At 42.9% G+C, this 23,690-nt stretch overlaps 1 protein-coding gene across 13 annotated transcripts in view; it reads left to right on the forward strand.

The window, feature by feature from the left end:
* Positions 1-23,690, forward strand: part of LOC144495127 (long-chain-fatty-acid--CoA ligase 1-like) — a 190,326-nt gene that overhangs the window by 139,697 nt on the left and 26,939 nt on the right. For 7 of the 13 annotated variants that reach the window (XM_078215065.1, XM_078215060.1, XM_078215062.1 and 4 more), the window contains 8 exons: positions 4,489-4,667; positions 6,223-6,255; positions 9,395-9,446; positions 9,792-9,865; positions 11,529-11,606; positions 16,966-17,100; positions 20,045-20,179; positions 23,284-23,379. In XM_078215065.1, coding sequence (XP_078071191.1) covers positions 4,489-4,667; positions 6,223-6,255; positions 9,395-9,446; positions 9,792-9,865; positions 11,529-11,606; positions 16,966-17,100; positions 20,045-20,179; positions 23,284-23,379 — 782 coding nt within the window. Of the gene's footprint in view, positions 1-4,488; positions 4,668-6,222; positions 6,256-9,394; positions 9,447-9,791; positions 9,866-11,397; positions 11,476-11,528; positions 11,607-16,965; positions 17,101-20,044; positions 20,180-23,283; positions 23,380-23,690 lie in introns of all 13 variants that reach the window. The other 6 variants (XM_078215069.1, XM_078215066.1, XM_078215068.1 and 3 more) reach the window with 1 other exon arrangement.

Below are 23,690 nucleotides of genomic sequence, written 5' to 3' on the forward strand. Positions count from 1 at the left end.
TTAACCTGGTGTTGTGAGACTCCCTACTGTGTTCACCCCAGTCCAACGCCGGCATCTCCACATCATGTCCACTGATGATGCCAGACCTGCTGAGTTTTGCCAGTGTTTTCCGTTTTATTAACACAAGGTTAAATTACTTTCTCTTTTTCAAATGGAAATTTTTAAAATAACTTTGTTCAAAATGGTTAAACTCCTGAATTTTCCCTGCTCGGTCAACCAATAATTTTGATAGTCAATTCACCATTAAACAAAGTGGGTCATCTATAAGGAGCTTCGCTGGCATGGATGATTTAAATATTCACTTCACAGAACATTTTAGTGTCTTCGAAGTGCTGTAGTTGTGTTGACAACCAGCAGGGACACACACATACAGCTATAGTTTTCTTTTTCGATTGGATGGTTGCCAGGAAAGCCAATAAGCTGAGTTTTCTTTGTGGTTATTTCATTATGGCCAACCCATTTGAGATAGCTTCTGCATTTCCTGACCAGGAGGAAATAAGTCATTTCTGCATCTGGCAGAGGGCCAACAGCAGAAACTGCGGAGCAACTTGCTGTCTCCACTTGCTGTGAGTGGTGAGTTAGTGACCAAAACACTCGAGACCTTTTAAAGGTAGATGCTACTGTATGAATTTGGGAACTCGTTCCACTGACTTGTGCCTTTTTATTCACCTTATTTCCCTAACTGCCCAGATTTTCTGCACAGTTTTTTGGGATTACATTTTAAATTTAAAATATACAGCATAGAATCTGGACATTCAGACTGAATGGGCGGGATTTTATGGCCTCACTCGAGCCAGACCGGAAATTCCTGCCCGAGGTCAATGCACATTTCCATTGTCCACCTCTCGCCCACTCTGATTCTGTGGCGGGCAAGGTGGTAGAATTCCATCGAATGTCTCTATGTTGGTGTCAATGCTCCACACAAGCCTCTCTCTTTCCCCCCCCCTACCCCCCCCCCCCCCCCCAACTTTGTCTTATCGGCATACCCATCTATTCCTTTCTCCTTTGTGTTCTTAATCTGGTTCATCTCAAATGTATCTACACTTCACCTCAACGACGCCTTTTGTGCTAATAATTCCCATGTTCTGAGGAAAGGAGCCTCTCCCTCATAAGTGGGGACAGTAAATGTGTTTATGTAAAAGTCAGACTTGCATTTATATATGTTGGAAGCAAGGCAGCTAATATGCGCTCAGCATACCACCATCTTGATAATGAACAGATCATCTGTTTTTTTACCATGTTTATTGAGGGACAAATATTGACTGGGAGAAAGGGAATAAAGTCAATCACTGATAACTCCAAATCACTAATAGTTAGTGCCTCGTTATGGGTTTCACATTGAGCAAGAGGTTATGGCATTAATGAACTTTAGCGTGTTAGCCATTGCTTCTCATTTTAAGTCTTAAGATTCAGGGATTAAATTCCACTCTAGGACAAGCACAAAAATCAAGGCTGACTCTCCAAGGTAGTACTGAAGGAATGCTGCACTGTTGGAGGTACCACCTTTCAGATAAAACTCTAAACTGAGACCTTGTCAGCTTCTCAGGTAGATGTAAAGAGAAACAATGGCACAAGTTTGAATTTATACTTGGGTGTCCTGGTCAATGTTTATCCCTCAATCAACATCACCAAAATAGATAATGTGATCATTATCAAACTGTTGTTGTGGGAACTTACTGTATATTAATTGGTTGCCGCATTTCCTGCATTACAACAGTGACTACACTTCAAATGCACTTTATTGTCTGTGAAGTGCTTTGGGTTCTATCTAACTACAAATCTTTCTTTCAGCAGAGAAGCAAAGAGCATTGCACAGCCCATTGAAGCTTTGATATGATTGTCAAACTTATTAAAAGTGAGCTTCAGAGACACTTAAACGGGTTCACAGAACTATAAGACCATAAGGCATAGGAGCAGAAGTAGGCCCTTCAGCCCATCAAGTCAGCTCTGCCATTCAATGTGATAATGACTGATCTGATATAATATAATCAACTCCACCCATGATTAAAATCTCAGCCTTGAACATATTTAATGACCCAGCCTCTACAGCCTTCTGTGGTTTAAAAAAAAAATTCCACAGATTCACTATCCTTTGAGAGCAGAAATTCCTCCTCATCTCTGTCTTAAGTGGGCAACCCATTACTCTGAGATTATGCTCTCTGGTCCTAGACTCTCTAACAAGGGGAAACAACCTCTCAGCATCTATCCTGAGAATCCCATATGTCTCTAAGTCTCTCATTTCTTTTAAACTCCAATGTGTACAAGCCCAATCTACTCAAACTCCTCATTTAAAAAATCTCTCAAAACCCAGAATCAACCTAGTGAACCTTCTCTAGACTGCCTCTAATGCCTGTATATCTTTCCTTTCTGGGCTTGTAGTTGCACATATGTAAAATTGAATTTCACCATGCCTTCCTCATCTATAAAATTTACTTCCACACCCCCATGGCCTGATCGCTGGTCCCCCAAACATGCCTGGGCCCAGCCTCGACCCACTCCTCCACCAGCAGGCCCCACTCCCTTGGCACTGCCCCATGGCATTGGCACTTTGCTCCTTGGGCAGTGCCAGAGGCCCAGGCTGGCACTGCCAAGGTGCCCAATGCCCAGGGGCCCCCCTCCAGCTGCCTGACCCTCTGGGGGGCCCCAATTGCCTCCCCTTCACTCCAGCAGGATCGGGCCACTAGCTCCCTGCAAGTGGGGAGCTATAGTAATTTCTGCTGGAGTGAAATACTCCTGGCGGGGTAGGGGGGGGGAGGGGGAAGAGGCTAACGGGCCCAGAGGCTTCTGTCCTGAGCCCGCTGTTGTCATTTAAAACAGATGCAGATGAAGGGCTGTGTGTAATACGGCTCCGCACCAATTTCCGGCGGGGAGCTGATGGCATTGGAAATCCGGCGCTGGGAGACTCGTTTGGGGCCAGACGGCCAGCGCAGATCGTGCAAATCTGCTGTTGCCTATATCTCCTCACCCACTGCACTAAAAACTCAGCGCTGCAGGATGGGAGAATTGCCCCTGTTGTGCGTATTGAGAATGACTACGATTGGCAGCCGGCTTCCTGTCCTGGATTTGAGAGAAGCCAGAAGTGAAATTATGTGCCACTGCCAGGTGCAGTATTGACCACTAAGGAACAGGAATAGGCAACTTAATCGCTTGAAACCTATTCCACCAGTTATTGAACTCGTGGCTCATCTGCAACATCACTTTATCTGCCAGTCTTTTTGCCCCTTGTCCTTTCTTGCCCATTGGTTAATATAAATCTATCAATCTAGCATCAGTTACTGTTTGCAGAAGAGAGTTACAAACTTTTACCAGCTTCGCTTCCTAACTTTACTCGTGAAAAGTCTGGCCCTAATTGGGGTGTGGAATGGACTGCCTGCAGTGATAGTGGAGTCAGACACTTTAGGAACATTTAAGCGGTTATTGGATAGGCACATGGAGCACACCAGGATGATAGGGAGTGGGATAGCTTGATCTTGGTTTCAGATAAAGCTCGGCACAACATCGTGGGCCGAAGGGCCTGTTCTGTGCTGTACTGTTCTATGTTCTATGTTCTAATCTTTAGACTAGACCCCTGATCCTAGACTTCCAAGCAGTGGCAATAGTCTCTGTCTATCCAAACCACTCATTCCTCTTCAATGTCTTGAAAATATTTGTCAACCTTCTTGTTGGACCTAGGCCTGACTCACAGTACTGTTGATTTTTTTTCAAAACCAAGTTATTCATAATCCTTTCAAAAAATGCCATTGAGATAAAATGATGCTTTCAGTCAGCCATCCAATGAAGATGGTTGCGATAATCTGAATACCATTACAGGAACTATCCTATTCAACTTCATGTGGAGCAACTGTCAGTACATGGGGCCAGCCCTGTGCATATATTTCTGTTCTTGAAGCTGTAGTCGAAGGACCTGGTACCTACAGGGTTAACATGACTGAGTAGATGAGGCCAAAACCTTGTGTGGTTTCAAGAAGAGATTATCTAAGTTCTTGCGGTTGAAGGGGTCAAGGGATATGGGGTGGGGGAGGAGGGAAGGCGGGATTAGGATATTGAATTTGATGATCAGCCATGATCAAAATGAATGGCAGAGCAGGCTTGAAGCGCAGAATGGCCTACTCCTGCTTCTAGTTTCTATGAGTAGACAACCGCCCACAGTGATGTAAGGAGGCACGTGACCTTGAACTAGAGCCTATCTAGAGATGGGTAGCAACATGTAAGGATCTAGTATGGGATCCTCTCCAGAGGGCATAGATTAGTAATGTTAATAAAGACTTCTTTCTAGCTTCAACAACTGCTTCTTTTTGCCCAAGCGCTACACATCAGGGGTAGTGACAACAGAACAGATCTTAATTCCTTAATTTCACAAAGAACTTTACAATATGAATGAAACAGGAGCATAATCTAATATTTTTAAGGACCTAAGTGTTCTTTGCAATTTTAACTACACCATGGTTAAATAATGAAGAAATTAACCAGATGCCTCCTTGCCCTTAGCGGATATTGCGATTGTGTTCTGTGACACAGCGATCAAAGCAGAAGCTGTATTACAGGGTGTGGAAAAAGGGCAAACTCCAGACATTAAGACCATCGTCATCATGGATCCTTTTGGAGCTGACCTCGAGAACCGAGCAATGATTCATGGAGTTGAAATTGTTTCTATGAAGACATTAGAGGTGAGGTACCAAGAACAAACCAGTATTCACGTTTGCTGCCGGAAGTGCTTTTGCATGAAGCATGCAACATTCTAATTTACTGCAACATAGAGATTGAGCATAAAACCATCTCTCTCTGAGATTTGTGTGTACAACCCACCCCACCCTTTGCTCTCACATAACCACTTGTTGTTATGAGATCTCAGTATTTCAAATGATGGATTACAACAACAGCTTGTATTTGTATAGCACCTTTAACATGGTAAAGCACCTAAGGCCATATATAAGAGCATTGGACAATCAAGAATGGCTCAGCTTAGAAGGAGGCCATTTGACCCATTGAGCCTAAGCCAGCTCTCTGCAAGAGCAATTTATCTAGTCTCACTCAGTGTCCCTTTCCCCATGACCCAGCACATCTTGTCTCCATGTGTCAGTCTCCATTTTTTCCCACGTAGTTGGTCTCAATCCTCCTATTACTAATCTTTTTTTTAAAAGTCACATATAGAGACATTAGGGCAATTGACCAAAAGCATGGTCAAAGAGGTTTTAAGGAGTGTCTTTAAGGAAGAAAGCTTCAGGGGAAGAATTCCAGCTGAAAGCACAGACAATAATTGCGGGATGCTTAAAAGGCCAGAATTAGCAGAGACCATTTAACTTGGAGGGATGTAGGGCTGGAGATGATTATATAGAGGTTGGGAAGAGTGACTTCATGAACGGATTTGAAAGCGAGGATGAGAATTATAAAATCCCCTTTGCTTAACTGGGGGGGGTCACTGTAGCTCAGTGACAACCGAGGTGATGGATGAATGGGACTTGGTGCAAGTTAAAACACAACTTTGGAGGGCCTCAAGTTTACAGACAGTGGAACATGGGGGATCAGCAAGTAGTGCATTAAATCTAGAGGTTAAAAAAGTGTGATTTAAGGGTTTCAGCAGCAGATGAGCTAGACAGGGTAGAGTTGAGTTTTGCGAGGAAGAAAAAATTAGATGGTCTTAGTCATGATGTAGTTGGGATCTCAACAGCAAGGTGTGGTTCGGCCTTGGTCAATTACCTGGGAGCGGGATGGAGTCACTCGATAGAGAACAATTAGTGGGATTGAAGGCCATGGCTTCAGCCTTCCCACTGTTTAGTTGGAGGACATTTCTGCTCATCCAGTGCTGGGTGTATATATAGAAACTGATGCTGTGCTTTTGGATGATGCCACCACTGAAGGGGCAGCATGTAGAATGTTTCTGCTGATAATTCCTGCTCAAGAATAATTCCTGCTGATGTACTTCTCTGATTGCTCTATCGGGGTAGGTGGTTATCACTTTTGACACAGAAGAAAAATCTTTGTTTTTCCTCTTTGCAAAAGTTATTGTGGAATGAGTTTTAAAAAATTCTGAATTCTGATAAATGTACAAATGGCAGATTATCTATTTGATAGAATTGGAATAACTATTGGATCAGGGTCAAGGCACTAGTATGCTGTTTCCTTATGTGATGTAGATCTGATCAGTTGAATGTATTGGTTTGTACACCAGAACCAAAATGTGTACATAAATTGCAAATTTATTAATTTCTATATTTCTCCTAGAATGCGGGAAGGGATAAAAAATGGAACCCAAGAGTAAGTAAACTTTGTTTACCCAGTGTTCACGATGAAGCTAACGACAAAAAAGAGTTCCGTTGTTTTTAAAGACATTTATCCTGATTCCTAAATACCTTGCATTTTCAAGAGTATGATTTTAAATGTGTTTTCTATTTTTTATTATTTATGGGATCTGGCATCCCTGGCTAGCACAATATTTATTGCCCATCTCTAATTGTTCTTGACAAGGTGCTGGTGTTGCAATTATGAGGTTTATAAGACTATTTTGTTTTGGGACTGTCTTTCAATTTAGGGTAAAATGAAGGGAGTCATGTGACCTGTGTTAAAGCCCACCTGACAGCAAGCCTGGTGGCCTAATTGTTAGAGATTAAAGGGGGGCCCAGGTTATTTTACTGGGAAGGAGGTGCAAAGTATTTACACTTGGAGACAATGTCAGCAGCCTTCGTGCTAACGGTGGATAGATTCGGGCTTTGCAATGATGGAGAACCTCTCTGTATTTGCCAAAATGGAGGGAGAAGCTAAAATTCAGAAGTCCCTTCTGGAAGACAATACTTAACATTTTTGCAGGGGACGGAAATGGACCCATGTTGGGATTTGCTCATGCATGTTTTGTGGAGGCAGCTGTCCATATAAAACAGCAGGTGACCCTCTGATGTTCTTTAGCCAGGAGTGGGAAAAAATGACAGGTGCAGATTAACAGGTGCAGGTATAAACATTTGGGTGGCACAGTGGTTAGCATTGCTGCCTCACAGCGCCAAGAACCAGGGTTCAATTCCTGGCTTTTTTTGCATGTTTCACTAAGGTCACCACTCATTCTTCAATCTCGAATGGATGCAGACCCAACCTGCACAGCCTTTCCTTGTAAGATAACACTCTCTATTCCAGGTATCAGTCAAGAAAACCTTCTCTGAGTTTCTGATAATGCATCCATATCCTTCCTTAAATAAGGACTAAAACTGTACACAGTAGTCTAGATATGGTTTCAGCAATACTTTGATTTGATTTATTATTGTCACATTTATTAACATACAGTGAAAAGTAGCATTTCCTGTGCGCTATACAGACAAAACTTACTGTTCATCGAGAAGGAAAGGAGAGAGAGCAGAATGTAGTGTTACAGTCATAGCTAGGGTGCAGGGAAAGATCAACTTAATGCAAGGTAAGTCCATTCAAAAGTCTGACAGCAGCAGGGAAGAAGCTGTTCTTGAGTCGTTTGGTACGTGACCTCAGACTTTTGTATCTTTTTCCCGAAGGAAAAAGGTGGAAGAGAGAATGTCTGTCTGGGGTGCGTGAGGTCCTTAATTATGCTGGCTGCCTTGCCGAGGCAGCGGGAAATGTAGACAAAATCAATGGATGGGAGGCTGGTTTGTGTGAAGGATTGGGCTACATTCACGACCTTTTGTAGTTCCAATACCCTACAAATGTAGCAAAACATCTTTACTTTTATATTCCATTCCCCTCGCAATAAATTACAATATTCTATTTGCCTTCCTCTTGTTATACCTGCATATTAACTTTTTATGATTCATGTGCCAGGACACCCAGATCCCTCTGTACCTCCAGAGTTCTGTTATCTCTCCATTTAAATAATGTGCTGTTTTTATATTCTTCCTGCCAAAGTGGACAAGCTTACATTTTCCACATTACTGTCAATTTTTTGCCTATTCCCTATACCTGTCTCTATCTCTTTGCAGATTCTTTACATCCTCTTCATAACTTGCTTTCCTACCTATCTTTGCATCATCAGCAAATTTAGCAACTGTGCATTCAGTCCCTTTATCCAAGTCATTGATATAAATTTTGCATATAGTTGAGGTGTCAACGCTGATCCCTGTGGCATACCCCTCATCACATCTTGCCAACCAGAACATGACCCATTTTTGCCTGTCCTCATTTCCTATTGGCTAACCAATCTCTAATTCTTAACTTTGAAACCTGACACCTGTCATCATTTTAGCTGGTCGGCTAGGATAGTATTTTTCCTCTGATTAGAGCTGTAAAATTCACTAATCCAAAGGGGATATATCAAAACAGTTTAACTGAAGCAATAGTGGTCATTTTTGGATTTGTGCTCTATCCCTCAATCACTGCTGTTAGGCAGATAAGTTGCACACAGCAATGTCCCACAAACATCAATGAGATAAATTATCAGCTCATGTTTTTGACTCAACCGAAAGGGAAAACAGACTGGTGGAGCCTCAGCTTAACATTCCATTCAAAAGATGCAACCTCCCAATTTAGCAACATTTCTTCTTTCCTGCACTGACATATCAGCCTGCATTATTTATGTCCCTGTTGATTATTTTCTGATTAGGAAATAAGAATATTTTTAAAAAAACTTTACTCCATTCTTAAAAGTTACAAAGCCAATGCCCCGAGTGGACCAGGCAAACACAAATCCATTCCTTGCTTGCTCCAAAACCAAATTCAAAATCCAATTCATGGTGTCCATGAGGGAGACAAATAAGTTCCAAGCTGACAAGATAAGGCACTGCAACGTCATCTTGGGTTTGATCTCTGCCAAAGGGCGGAGAAGCGATTCAGAAACAAGAATATGGCTTTTGTGGCAAGCTGACACCTAGTGGTTCAGGTATCTTGATTTTCAGATTCTTCTAAGTTTGGATGTAGTGCCCTATTTCTTTTGTGGGTGTACCTGTGCCAGGTGTACTGCAGAGGTTCACGAAGGTGGCTCACCACCACCACTTTTCTGAGGGTAATTGGGCATGGGCAACAATTGCAGGCCTTGCCCACGACTCCCAGTCCAATGAAAGAATTTTTAAAAGGCCATCAGGAGGTTTTCTTCAAGCTGTTTTAACATATAACCTGTTATTTAATGGCCGGCATGGTGGCACAGTGGTTAGCACTGGTTAGCGCCAGAGACTCGGGTTTGATTTCCCAGCTTGGGTCACTGTCTGTGCAGAGTCTGCACATTTTCCCCGTGTCTGCATGGGTTTCCTCCGGGTGCTTCAGTTTCCTCCCACAGTCCGAAAGACGTGCTGGTTAGGTGCATTGGCCATGCTAAATTCTCCCTCCGTGTACCTGAACAGGCATCGGAGTGTGATGACTAGGGGATTTTCACAGTAACTTCATTGCATTGTTAATGTAAGCCTACTTGTGACTAATAAATAAACTTTAACTTTATTTTCTGTCTTCACAGCCGCCGCTGCCGGGTGACTTGGCTATTATTTGTTTCACAAGTGGAACCACAGGCAAGTACCACTGGGGCTTAGAAGTCCTTTTCACCTTTTTTTTTTCCAGTACATATTCCTGGATTCTGATGTCAAAATGTCTTTTCCACTGGCAACTAAAATCGCAGAGCTGTATCGGTGTTAAAAGGTGTGAATCGGTTATTTTTTATACTTCACCCAGATTAGTTTCAGGTTGCAAAATGCAGCGAAACTTCAGTCCGCCAGATAGATCATTCGTGTGATATCAACCTGATGAGTTTTCTCTTCAGATCATGTTGATATATATTCAAATGTTTTTCAGATTTGACTCTGACAGTGGACTGATGCTGATTGACAATGGGTTCATTATTATTGTTACTCTTTCAGGAAATCCCAAAGGCGCAATGCTGACGCATAGAAACATCGTGTCCAATTTCTCTGCATTTGTGAAAATCACAGAGGTAAGCACCAAGCGCTATCATAATGTCCTATATTTCCAGATGGCGTCCGTACTTTTGTCTTTATGTTGTGCAGTAGTCAGGCACATTGATTCTCTAGATGTGATAGTTTCCAAGTGAGCATGAGCAGTAACCAGTGCCAAAGTCTTTTGGGTGAAAATGATTTTATATTGCATTTATTAAGTGGCTTGGAAGATGTTTCGTGCGTACTGCAGCAGCCATTTTATCAACAGCCATGTCCCACTTCCTGCCATGACATGAAACTATCTTATTACCTGCATGTTCTTTTGTTATTTGAGGGCAGAATGTTGGTGTGTGTGCTAGGAAAACACTTTGTTCTATTTGTGATGTCAAGCCAAAGCATTGTGTCTAACCCATCTAGGGTGTCCTTCGCTGTTTCTCTGTGGATTTAGTCAGGCCTTAAAGCTGACTTTATATTACAAAGATAATCCATGGTAAAGATGCTAAAGGTTTAATGTAAACATATCCTTCTCTTACTGAGAGAAAGCTAGGTATTTCATAAAATTATTGAGGACTGTACTCAAGGCCATTTGATCTGAATACATTTTGAGTCGCTCCAGCTACCTGGATAGTCTCGGGAATGGCCTTAAAGGGGACAGGCTACATTGGCAGTTAAGTGACATAATACTGCTTACTCCACAGGAAATTGGCTGGTACTTAAGCATCTGTTCTGCTTTCCAACCAACTTCAACATGATGGCCAGAAGCTTTTACAAGGCAGTGTGTCAATTGTGTTCATACTACCATCCTTATGTGATCCTACTGGCGGTCTCCTGTGACATTAAATATTTAATGAGTTGTTTGTTTTGTGGAGCGCTCTCTTTCAAAGCAAGTAGCATTTATTGCAGAACTTCAGCACTGGCATTGCAATGAAATTGCCAACTGCACTTCACAATTCTGAGAGGTATTCAGACTTGGAAAGCTTTAAATTTTAAAAAGCAACTATTTTCACAAGTCAATAAATCGGTAGCACTAATGGGGCATAATTGCAAAGTCACCACAAAAGGAATGATTGGAAAGTTAGAATATATTGTATTCTTTTTACAGTGTCAACTGTACATAGCATGTCAAGCCACAAGCAGAATCTATGATTTTTAAAAGCAAAGTTATTATTAAATATTTGAAATGTATGGGAAATGGGCTGAAGCAGATAACTGTTTCAGAGAGCTAATTCCGCTGTGTCGGACTGAACATCCTTTTCCTGTGCTGCAGAATTCTGTGATTCTCTATGTATATAAAATTTTATTCGACATGAGCAATAAACAGTTGTTTGGACAGTATAAAAGATCAAAATCTTTAGCTCTAATATTCTGAGATAATTAGTTATTTGAACACTTGAGTTTTTAACGATTTAACAAATATGATTGACAAGCATGGAGTACTTTGGATGTTAAAATTTCAAAATTTTCTTCTTCTATACTTTGATTTTTGCTTTCAATTCAAACACGGATGCGTCTATCTTATCTTTTTTCCTTTCACTTCATTGCCTGCCTTCCTTCCTCCATAATCATGCAGAATATGAACGTCCCAACTCCAGATGATGTTCTAATCTCTTTCTTGCCTCTGGGTCATATGTTTGAACGATTGGTGGAGGTAGGTCTCTTTTAATTAAACCCAAGCCTGAGTTGTGTGTTGTGTTTTTACAGGGACAGTGGGTGGCATCACCCTTTGACATACACATTTCCTTTTTACCACTTGCACACATGTTTGAACGCTTGGTACAGGTAAGAAAACAGAACTTCAGGACCTTGAGCTGTATTTGAAAGTTTAGAATGGTTAAGAAGGACAGTGCACAATTCACTCGAACAGTTATTGTTAGGTATTTGTATAGCATGGTAAGGTTTTGGGTTTTCATTCTGTAGCCATGGAAAACTACCAAAAACTTCACCTTTTGCAGCATTTTGATTGAATAGTCATGAATGGGCGGCACGTAGCACAGTGGTTAGTACTGCTGCTTCACAGCTCCAGGGACCTGGGTTCGATTCCCGGCTTGGGTCACTGTCTGTGTGGAGTTTGCACATTCTCCTCGTGTCTGCGTGGGTTTTCTCTGGGTGATTCGGTTTCCTCCCACAATCCAAAGATGTGCGGGTTAGGTTGATTGACCATGCTAAAATTGCCCCTTAGTGTCCAAAGATGCGTAGGTTAGAGGGATTCGTGGGTAAATATGTAGGGATATGGGGGTAGGGCCTGGGTGGGATTGTGGTCAGTGCAGACTCGATGGGCCAAATGGCCTCTTTCTACACTGTAGGGTTTCTATGATAGTCACAGTCCAGTAAATGACACATTTCAAGTCTATACGCTAATTTTATTGATGACACATAATTTAATACCTCTGTGTAGCTCCATTGAATTTAATAGATCAGTCAGGGAACCATATAAAAAGACAAAGAGTTCACCTTTAGTTTTTTTGTATGAATAATGTACAAATTTAAGGTTTAATACCCTCAAAAAAAAATTGAGAATTCATTTAAACCAATTCACTTAAAAACAAAGCATTTTGCTTGGAAAGCTGTGCAAATATCCTACATTGTACATTTCAGATCTGTTAGATGGTGAAAGGATTATGCATGGTTGATTTCAAAAGGCAAATTGATAGGAAATTAGTAGGGGCCAGAATGATTTGGTAGTAATTTTGATTGCTTTGAAAAATTACAGATAGTTATTTGCATTCTCACACAGGCTCCATCCTTTCTCAATAAAGTATTTGCAATGTGCATAAAAGTAAAATTTTCAATATGTATTTGTCCATTATCTTTCTGGACAGAGGGAAGGTAGGTATGTGCCACTTTTGCTTCACATTGGCCAAGTTTGTTAATGATGAAGTTTACCAAATTGTTGAACTTCGAACTGAATAGAGGTCTTTAAAATTCTGGAAGGTTTTTAGATGGCCCAAGAGGATGTGGATAAGTGGGCATCAAGATGAGAGTCACCAAAACTCCAAAAACGAAATCAAAAGGAACTTTTTTACCTAGAACTAAGGGTCACCATTTCAAAATAAGGGGTTGCCCAATTAAGACAGAGCTGGGGAGAATTTTTTTCTGAGGGTAGTGATTCTTTGGGACTCCAATCCTCAAAAGGGGGTGGAAGCAGAATCTTCGAATATTTTTAGGGCAGAGGCAGATGAATTCTTGATAAACAAAGAGTTGAAAGGTTATCGGGGATGGTGGGTAAGTTACAATCAGATCTTATTGAATGATGGAGCAGGCACAAGGGGCCGAGTGGCCTACCCCTGCTCCTAGTTTGTATGTACCGAAAGAGTGGTGAGAATGGAGAATTCACTATCACAGAGAGAGTGGTTGAAGTGGATTGCATAGATGTATTTAAGAGGTAATTAGACAAACATACGTGGGAGAAGGGTTACGATGTTAGGTATGGATGAGAAAAGATAGGGCGAGGCTTGAGTGGAGCATCAATACCAGCATGAACTGATTGGGCTGTACTGCATGTCTCTGTGCTGTATATCGTACATAATACTGAGTGGTGTCTGGTGAAAAGTGAATAAATCAGAGTGATGCAGACATTGAAGTAAAGGTGCATTTTTGGGGAAGCATAAAATTCTTGGTATCATTCATGGTTCCCTTCTTGAAATTCTACATTTCTTCTAGACAGAATGGGTGGGGGGGAAGAGGGAGGGAGAGAGATAGAGTGGATTCCTTGACAACCCATTCTGATCCATCTACATTCCACCTTGCCCCTCTGCCAATTGGTGAACAGGTAGCTGCTATCCACTGGCACTCCCCCCATTGTGGTCAGAGAGTGGTGTGTTTAATAAGGCACAGGAGTTAAAATTGACTGAGTTGCTGCTCTCGCACCATATCTAAACAGAGCAGTGAAGATTTGTTTTTTGCCTTCGCTTTGTTCTTGCTTGCAGTTTTTGTTGATTCGTAAAATTTTCCCTCAGGTGGGATCACCTATAGAGTCATAGAGGTTTACAGCATGGAAACAAGCCCTTCGGCCCAACTTGTCCATGCCGCCCTTTTTTTAAAAAAAAACCCGTAAGCTAATCCCAATTGCCCGCATTTAGCCCATATCCCTCTATACCCATCTTGCCCATGTAACTGTCTAAATGCTTTTTAAAAGTCAAAATTGTACCCGCCTCTACTACTACCTCTGGCAGCTCGTTCCAGACACTCCCTCTCCTCTGTGAAAAAATTGCCCCTCTGGACACTTTTGTATCTCTCCCCTCTCACATTAAAACTATGTCCTCTAGTTTTCGACTCCCCTACCTTTGGGAAAAGATATTGACTATCTAACTGATCTGTGTCCCTCATTATTTTATAGACCTCTATAAGATCACCCCTCAGCCTCCTACGCTCCAGAGAAAAAAGTCCCGGTCTATCCAGCCTCTCCTTATAACTCAATCCATCAAGTCCCGGTAGCATCCTAGTAAATCTTTTCTGCACTCTTTCTAGTTTAATAATATCCTTTCTATAATAGGGTGACCAGAACTGCACAGTATTCCAAGCGTGGCCTTACCGATGTCTTGTACAACTTCAACAAGACGTCCCAACTTCTGTATTCAATGTTCTGACCGATGAAACCAAGCATGCCGAATGCCTTCTTCACCACTCTGCCCACCTGTGACTCCACTTTCAAGGAGCTTTGAACATGTACCCCTAGATCTCTTTGTTCTGTAACTCTCCCCAACGCCCTACCATTAACTTAGTAAGTCCTGCCCTGGTTCAATCTACCAAAATGCATCACCTCGCATTTGTCTAAATTAAGCTCCATTTGCCATTCGTCAGCCCACTGGCCCAATTGATCAAGATCCCGTTGCAATTGGAGATAACTTTCTTCACTGTCCACTATGCCACCAATCTTATTGTCATCTGCAAAATAACTAACCATGCCTCCTATATTCTCATCCGAATCATTAATATAAATGACAAATAACAGTGGACCCAGCACTGATCCCTGAGGCACACCACTGGTCACAGGCCTCCAGTTTGAAAAACAACTCTCTACAACCTCCCTCTGGCTTCTGTCAAGAAGCCAATTTTGTATCCATTTAAATACCTCACCCTGAATCCCATGAGATTTAACCTTATGCAACAACCTATCATGCGGTACCTTGTCAAAGGCCTTGCTGAAGTCCATGTAGACAACATCAACTGCACTGCCCTCATCTACCTTCTTGGTTACCCCTTCAAAAAACTCAATCCAATTTGAGACATGATTTTCCACTCACAAAGCCATGCTGACTGTCCCTAATCAGTCTTGCGTCTCTAAATGCCTGTAGATCCTGTCTCTCAAAATGCCTTCCAACAAATTACCCACCATGAAGTGATGCATTTTGGGAGATCTAATGCAGGGGGGAGCTATACAATAAATGGCAGAACCATCAGGAATATAGACACAGAGGGATCTGGGTGTGCAAGTCCACAGATCCTTAAAGGTGGCAGCACAGGTGGAAAAGGTGGTGAAGAAGGTATATGGCATGCTTGCCTTTATTGGACAGGGCATAGAGTATAAAAGTTGGCATATGATGTTGCAGTTATATAGAACGTTGGTTAGGCCACATTTGGAATACTGCGTCCAGTTCTGGTTGCCACACTACCAGAAGGACGTGGAGGCTTTGGAGAGCGTGCAGAAAAGGTTTACTAGGATGTTGCCTGGTATGGAGGGTATTAGCTACGAGGAGAGATTGAGTAAACTAGGGTTGTTTTCCCTGGAAAGACAGAGGTTGAGGGGCGACCTAATAGAAGTTTATAAAATTATGAAGGGCATAGATAGGGTGAACAGTTGGGAGCTTTTTCCCAGGTCAGAAATGACAAACACAAGGGGTCACAAGTTCAAGGTAAGGGGGGGGGGCAAGGTTCAATACAGATATGCAGGGGACGTATTTTACACAGCGTGGTGGGGGCCTGGAATGCACTACCAAGCAAGGTGATTGAGGCAGACACGCTAGGATCATTTAAGACTTATCTAGATAGCCACCTGAACAGACTGAGAATAGAGGGATACAAACGGATGGTCTAGTTAGGAACACATGATCGGTGCAGGCTTGGAGGGCTGAAGGGCCTGTTCCTGTGCTGTATTGTTCTTTGTTCACAGTGGGGCTGCAGTGCACATAAATAGAAAGCATTGGTTGTTACAGAATTACTGAGTTCCACAATTTTTGGGGGGAATCTAAGGATTCACAGGAAACTGCAATTGTTCAACTAAACAGAAAGGAAATATGTAGGAGCATACAGAGAAAATAGAAGCAGGAGGAGGCCATTCAGCCCTTTTGAGGCTACTCCGACATTTATTATGATGATCAAATATTTGTGTTAAACTGAAAGTTTGTAATTTTGTGTGCTGCAACCATAAGTGGTCCTCAATATTGAACACTTAAAAGAGAATATTATTAGTGTTTAATTGTATGTGGGTGGTGGGCGTTTACTGGGGAATAAGAGCAGACTGAAACTGGGGTTGTTGGGTTTTGAGGTGCGTTCTGTGCACCTCTGTAAATAACTGCTTATTAAAGTGTGTAAAAGATTTGGTTCCAGTTCTATTCTTCACTGGCTTTCTCGGATAGAGGCCAGCAGAATTATAGGAAACCAAAACAGTGCGAGAAATGTGCAACAACTTCAATCCGCATCTGTGGGTGGCACAGTGGTTAGCACTGCTGCCTTCTGTGCCAGGGACCCAGGTTCAGTTCCAGCCTTGGGCGACTATCTGTGGAGTTTGCACGTTCTCCCCGTGTCTGCGGGGGTTTCCTCCCGCACTCCAAAGATGTGCAAGTTAGGTTGATTGGCCGTGCTAAATCCAAGCGGCACGGGCTTGGAGGGCCGAAGGGCTTGTTCTTTGTTCTTGTTCTTGTCTCTTAGTGTCGCGGGATTAGCGACAGGGGATAAGGCCTGGGTGGGACTGTTGTCAGTCCAGGCTCGATGGGCCAATTGGCCTCCTTCTGCACTGTAGGGATTCTGTGATTCTATAAAGAAAAAAGACCAATTGATGTTTTGGGAATAACCCAATGTCAGAGCCCAGAAAGTTAATGCGTCCCTTTAACCAATGGGGACTAACAGCAGCAGTTTTTTCCCGTTTATTTAGAATATGAAAATGATGACTTTTACACTGAGATTGGGATTTTCTTTGCAGATTGTGGTTCTGAGTCATGGGGCACGGATTGGATTCTTCCAGGGAGACATCAGACTGCTGATGGATGACATCAAAGTTTTGCGGCCAACTATTTTCCCTGTAGTTCCCCGGCTGCTGAACAGGATGTATGATAAGGTGCGCCTGAATTCTCTCCATAACTGTGATGTACTAGAATTTGCAATACCAAATCAAACGCCTTGCGTTCCTTGGAAAAATGAATCAGAATTTTGATTGTTCCTTTCCGATTTGTCACTTGTAGGTCAGGCTAGTGATTTATAACAGAATATTTTCCAAATAAAACTAAAATCATGGGACACCCTTTGTAAGTAAAGTTGGGAAAGTGATGTTGTCTAAAAGCCAGGGCTGAATGCCAGCTTTTGAGCTGCAGTTCTGATTCTATTATATTCCAGCTTCTTATATACTGCAAAGTAGCTCAGCGAATTCCCACACCCAACAGTCAGCTTAACTCTGTCTGATCCATTGACAATAGGTCTAAAGAGTTCTCAATTGGATTTTACATAGAATTACATAGGAATTGCAACATGGAAACAAGCCGTTTGGTCCAAACAGTCCAACTTGGTGCTTATTCATCTATGAGCTGAAATCCTAATCCCATGTACCCGTTTCATGTCACGGGCATTCAGCCTCTGATCTTCAGGTAAGCATTCTCCAAGGCGGCCTTCACGATACACGACAGCGCAGAGTCGCTGAGCAGAAACTGATAGCCAAGTTCCACACACATGAGGACGGCCTAAACTGGGATGTTGGATTTATGTCACACTATCAGTAACCCCCACAGCTTGCCTCCTGGACTTGCAGGCTGTCCTGTCTGGAGACAATATACATCTCTTTAATGCTCCCTCCACCCACATTGTCTGTATCTTTAAGATCTGGTTGGTTGTAGGGATTCGCATTCTAATCAGTATTCTGTAACTTGATTTTTGTGTCGCTGTGCCCTGTTTGAGAGCACATTTCCACTCCATCTGACGAAGGAGCAGCGCTCCGAAAGCTAATGGTATTTGCTACCAAATAAACCTGTTGGACTTTAACTTGGTGTTGTTAAAACTCTTACTGTGTTCACCCCAGTCCAACGCCGGCATCTCCACATCTTGTTTTTCTTACCAGAGTTGGAGAATAAGGGATTATCTATTGGTCACGGTTATGATGAGGAATTATAGCAGCAGAATATTTCCACTGGTTTCAATGCAGTAACGAAAGGGCACAAATTTAAGTTAATGGGTGGTAGGTTAAAATATTGAGTTCTCTGCCACAAGCAGTTAACTGATTCCAAGACTTTGGGCCTGATTTTACCATTTTCATTCGAAGTGCCAAATCTGGGCGTAATGCTGATCCGACTTAGAAATCTGCTTTCAGGCGCCCCCATACACTCTCAGCCATCTCCAGTCCCATTTGCGCTGTGGGCGGGGCTTAGCGCGAATGAAATGATCGGAGCTCTGAACTGCGCATGCGCAGTTTGAAAAACATTTTGAAAAAGCGCTCCCGGGTCGCAGAAAGTGGAGAAAGCGGCCCGGGAGCGCGGGTGCACACACATCACTGTCCCCCTTATCCACGCACCCCCCCCCCCTCCCCCCACCAATGACCCACACACATCGCTGTCTCCCTTATCCACCACCCCCCCTCCCCCCACTACCCACACACATCACTGTTCCTCTTATCCATCCACCCCCCTACCCACACACATCGCTGTCCCTCGTATCCACCCCCCCCACTACCCAGACCGATCGCCCCCCCCCCCTAGAGATACATCTTTCCCACCTACCCCCCTCCGAGAAACATCTGACCCGCCTCCTCCTCCTCGACCCCAACCAGACAACGATCTGACCTCACTCCCCCCCCCCCCCCCCCCCGCAACCAGAGAATGATCAGGCCCTCCTCTCTCCCCCCCCCCCCCACTACTGATCTGAGTAAGTGAGCCGTTGGAAACGCTGAACGCGCTCTTCAAAAGCTGGAGCATCCGTTTCAGACTTTTATTTAGCAGGTCCATTATAGCGCGGTTCCAGATTGGCAAACACGCTGGTAAAGGGGGAAATGCTGATAAAGTTGGGTGGGCAGTTCATTAATTCAATTTAAATGCATGCAAATGCATTTAAATCATCGTTGCGCCCGTTTTGGGCGTGAATCGAATCGCCACCATTCCCGGATTTCGGTAAAGTGGCAATCTGCGCAGGTGCGGGTGCGGATCGCGATAATGGCCTCTCACCCGAATTTACCACGTTTTCGCGCCTGAAAACGGGCACGAGGCAATGGTAAAATAGGGCCCTTTGTTTATGAAGTATGGTGGCACAGTGGTTAGCACTGCTGCCTCACAGCGCCAGGGACCTGGGTTCAATTCCGGCCTTGGGTCACTGCCTGTGTAGAGTTTGCACATTCTCCCTGTGTCTGTGTGGGTTTCCTCCGGGTGCTGCATTTTCCTCCCACAGTCCGAAGATATGCAGGTTAGGTGGATAGGCCATGCTAAATTGCCCCTTAGCGTCCAACAATGTGTAGGTTAGGTTGATTAGCCATGGTTAATTCACGGGGTTACGGGGGTAGAGCGGAGGGGAGGGCCTGGATGAGATGCTCTTTCGGTGAGTCGGTGCAGACTCAATGGGTCAATAGCTTCTTTCTGCACTGTAAGGATTCTATGGTATGGTTAAGTAGAGAGTTGCTCCAGATAGAAGAATATGAATGGAACTGATCAGGAGCATGATATTAGACAATAGGATTTGTGGAGATTAAGGAAGCCCCAAACTTTATGTTGAATGACCTGTTTCTGTGTTGCAACACTTTATGATTCCATGACAAAAGATCAGTGGACTGAGTGGCCTACTCCTAATTTGTATGTTCATAAGTAAATAATTGTATTACCAAATTTATGGTTCTCCTAACAGATGTGAAGCAAAGGTCTTTGGTCATGGATCCACATGACAAACCCTTTTTTTAATGTGTGCAATTGTCTAATTTGGGAATGGGATGAAAATTGGATTCCGTAAGTCTTCCCAGTTGATTGTCAGTTCATATTTTAGAATAACTCCAGTATTTGCTTCTTTTGATAATCTAACATGAGTTTGATTTGAAGGTCCACAACCAGGCTAACAGTTTTATAAAACGGCGGATATTGGGGTTAGCTACTTGGAGAAAAACAGCAGAACTTCGAAATGGAATAATGCGACGCAACAGCATATGGGACAAATTGGTCTTTCGTAAAATCCAGGTGTGTGTCAGACATGAGTGATAGCTGGAGAAATAAAAGAGGCTTTATCCAATAATGACTGTTTAACAATGAATCCTGATGTGGAAGTACTATTCTGTTGCTCTTTTTCAATGTGTAAAGAAAATGTACATGAGAGAGAGAGAGGTTTTATTGCAAACATGGCCATTTTAAAATTACATTTAATTGATGCTTTGATGACTCTACCCAAATACCTGGTACATTACTTACTTTTGTGATCCCAGTATTAAAAGAATGTAAGTATTTTTGAGGGTAGCATAACAATGCAAATTTTTTCCTCATTTAATAAACAAAAAGTTGATGAAGGGAAAGGTTTGACAATGCTCTGCTGTACAAAGTCTCTCTTGAGACAGGTTTACCCTGTTTTAAATATCCTAAGCGTTACAACTGTAGTTGAACTGAAAGATCTGTGGTTCATGGTTATCTCATGTTTATTCAAAAAAAAAACTTGGACCTGATGGCTAATGATTAGCATCAGTATTAGCTCCAAAATTCACCAACTGCTATGGATGCTAACCATCATTGCACAGTTGATCGATTTCTATGATGACCGTGTCCTACGTCTTGAGGAGAGATTGAGTAGAATTGACCCCTATTTTATGGAGTTTCGAAGAACGAAAGGTAATCTGATTGAAACATGCAAGACATTGGCGGGGTTAAATACGGAGAGGCTGTTTCCTCTGGTCAGAGAGTCTAGAACTGGGGATCATGGTCTGAGGATGAGAGTTTGACCATTTAGGACCATGAGGAAAACGTTCTTCATTCAAGGGTGTTGTGAATCTTTGGAATTCACCCCGGGAGCAGTGTGCGCTCAGCTATTGAATTTATTCAAGGCTGAGGTTGATAGATTTTTGGACACTCGGGGAATCGGGAGATATGGCAACAAAGTGGGAAAGTGGTGTTGAGGTAGAAGATCAGTCCTGATTCTTAAATAATTGCAGAGCAGGCTCCGGGTATTGGGGGGAGTGGAGGGGTGGGTTCCGGTGGGGGGGGGGGGGGGGGGGGGCATGGGGGCTGTATCTGGGCCACCCACATCTGCTAGTTTATGTTCATGTTTTCTAATTTAGCAATGTAATACATGCTCCAAGTTCTGCAAGGTCCTTGTGCTCCTGCTTTTATGTGTCGGGATCCTTAGGACGTCCTTTTTCTTTCTGTCTTATTGGATCAATTTGGTCTCCTTTACAGTTTGGCTGTCTGAACTTAAACATCAATCTGGAATGATTGTGGGGCCTGGGATACTTTACGAAAAGATGAAAAGTATTTTAAAATTTGCTTAGCATGAAAGCTTATCTTGTTTTGCTTGTTGGCCTGCAGTGCTGGATTTAGCCCGGAGCTAAAGGCTGAGTGATAGAGAATCAGCCCCTTCCTCTGGATACTGAGTTTAAAAAGCTGTTAGACTTGATCTAAACTGTGATGTTGAATTCCTGTTCGAGACAACTTGATATGCAAGTTTCACTAACCATTGGTATCAGGAGCTGCTGCTTCAGGGCATATGTAAGAAAACTGTTAGTATCAGCTCTCAGTGGGCCAAGTTTTGTACATCAATATGGCACTTTTGTCTTCACACCAAACATATCCTCCTCCTGGATTAATCTCCAGGACAGATTTCTCCATTTACTTCAATCATGCATGTTGATGATCTCTGATTATTCCAGAGTCAGGGTTGTCGTGGCACGTGGAAGAATTTCTATCTGAGCGACTCACTCACCTTCTGTAATGTGAAATTTCGGGGCACTGGATAGGTTTCAGAGTAGAAGAAAAGCTAAGAGAACGTTATGGGTGAGCTTTCAGACAGCAGAAGGGAAACTGTATAAATATGAATCAAAGAGCAGATGGGTGTGTTAGACACTCTACATTCTGTGATTATTGTAGACTCCTGCGGAATTAATTGTAGCTTGGGCCAATTACAGATTCGTCAAGGATGTGGGTGCAGATTGTAGGCCAAATCATGTAAATCATAAGGCCCTAACAGAGTGGTAATGCTAAGATTTCTTACATATGCCCTGAAGTGGCACCACCTTATACCAAAGATTAGTGAAACTTTCGCATGGAATTATCTAGGGCAGGAATACAAAATCATAGTTTGGATCAAAAGTTCCTGAACTTTTTCGCTCTTGGAATCGAGGAGTTGGTTCTCTTCCATTTCACTCTTGCTCCAGTGTAAATTGGGCACTGCGGCCCAACTGAGACTGAGCTAGATGAATTACCAGGTTAAGCTAATTCGTAGAATGCCCTACAGTTCAGAAGGAGGTCATTCGAAACATCAAGTCTGCACCTCAGTCTGAGGACTGAGGAGAAGAGAAATTTCTTCACTCAGTGGTGAGCCTGTGGAATATGCTACAACAAAGAAATTGAGGCCAGACATTGTATGCTTTCAAGATGGAGTTAAAGGGGATCTCTTGGAGTGAAGGGGATCAAAGGATATTGGCGGCGGGGGGTGGGGAGGTGGGATCAGGCTATTGAGTTGTATGATCAGCCATGATAATGAATGGCAGAGCAGGCTGGAAGGGCTGAATGGTCTACTCTTACTCCTGTTTTCTATGTTTCTATGACTCCCCAAGCTCCCGGGTAATTCAAGGGGCAAGTCCTGAATCTGTGCCTTTTTGTAGAGAACAGGTCTCAGCATACGAATGTATGTCGCTTTTCGCAAATGAGCCACATTACAAGCTTGATTGATCTTCAATTGGTTGTTAGTGTAACTATCGGCACACTCTGAATTGTTCAGCAAGTGCTGCCCGCTCACAGAATCGCATCTAACAGTAGACATTCTGTTTTGGGTTTTGCCAGCACGGGCTGGTTGAGTACAGTCTGTACTCAGCCTGTTACAAGCAATCGAAGGATCATGCTGTTTGATTCAAATAAGTCAATCATTGCAACATATTGACTGATGTATCTACCATCACTCTGGCATTGAAATTCATACAGTGGTTGTTCAAGGAAATTTGTTCCATGGTGTTTTGTATATAATTCAACAACAAAAATACTGCCCCTCCTTTTAATAAGTCTCAGAAATATTCAAGTTCAGTCAGTACTTGACCTTTGGCTTTTATCAATATTATAGTTACCAATCCACTTTCTGTCTACAGGACAGTCTTGGTGGTCGGGTAAGATTGATGGTAACTGGAGCTGCTCCTGTGTCTGAGACTGTGCTTACCTTTATCAGAGCCGCTGTCGGTTGTCAGGTAAGCTGCACTTTTATATTCATATTTACATTTTGCTGATTTCTGTTTTGTGCATGAGATTCTGGTGGGAAATTACCTTTTTTGGTTTCCTGGAACTGTTGGCCAGTCTTATTTTCAGACGCACAGTCATGGGTTGGATTTTTGAGTGGCATTAGTCAGTGCTGAGAGGAAGTAGTCATGCCAAGAGCTGTCATCTCATTAGTAAATGGTGCCTTCTCTCTTCCCTCCCACCCCCAGCTTTCTTCCCCCAAATCAATCTCATTTCTCCTTTTGAGTCCCTGCCGTCCACAATATCCTGGCCAATACCACTG

This window comes from Mustelus asterias, chromosome 6 (assembly GCF_964213995.1).
Source record: "Mustelus asterias chromosome 6, sMusAst1.hap1.1, whole genome shotgun sequence".
Taxonomy (NCBI): Eukaryota; Metazoa; Chordata; class Chondrichthyes; order Carcharhiniformes; family Triakidae; genus Mustelus; species Mustelus asterias.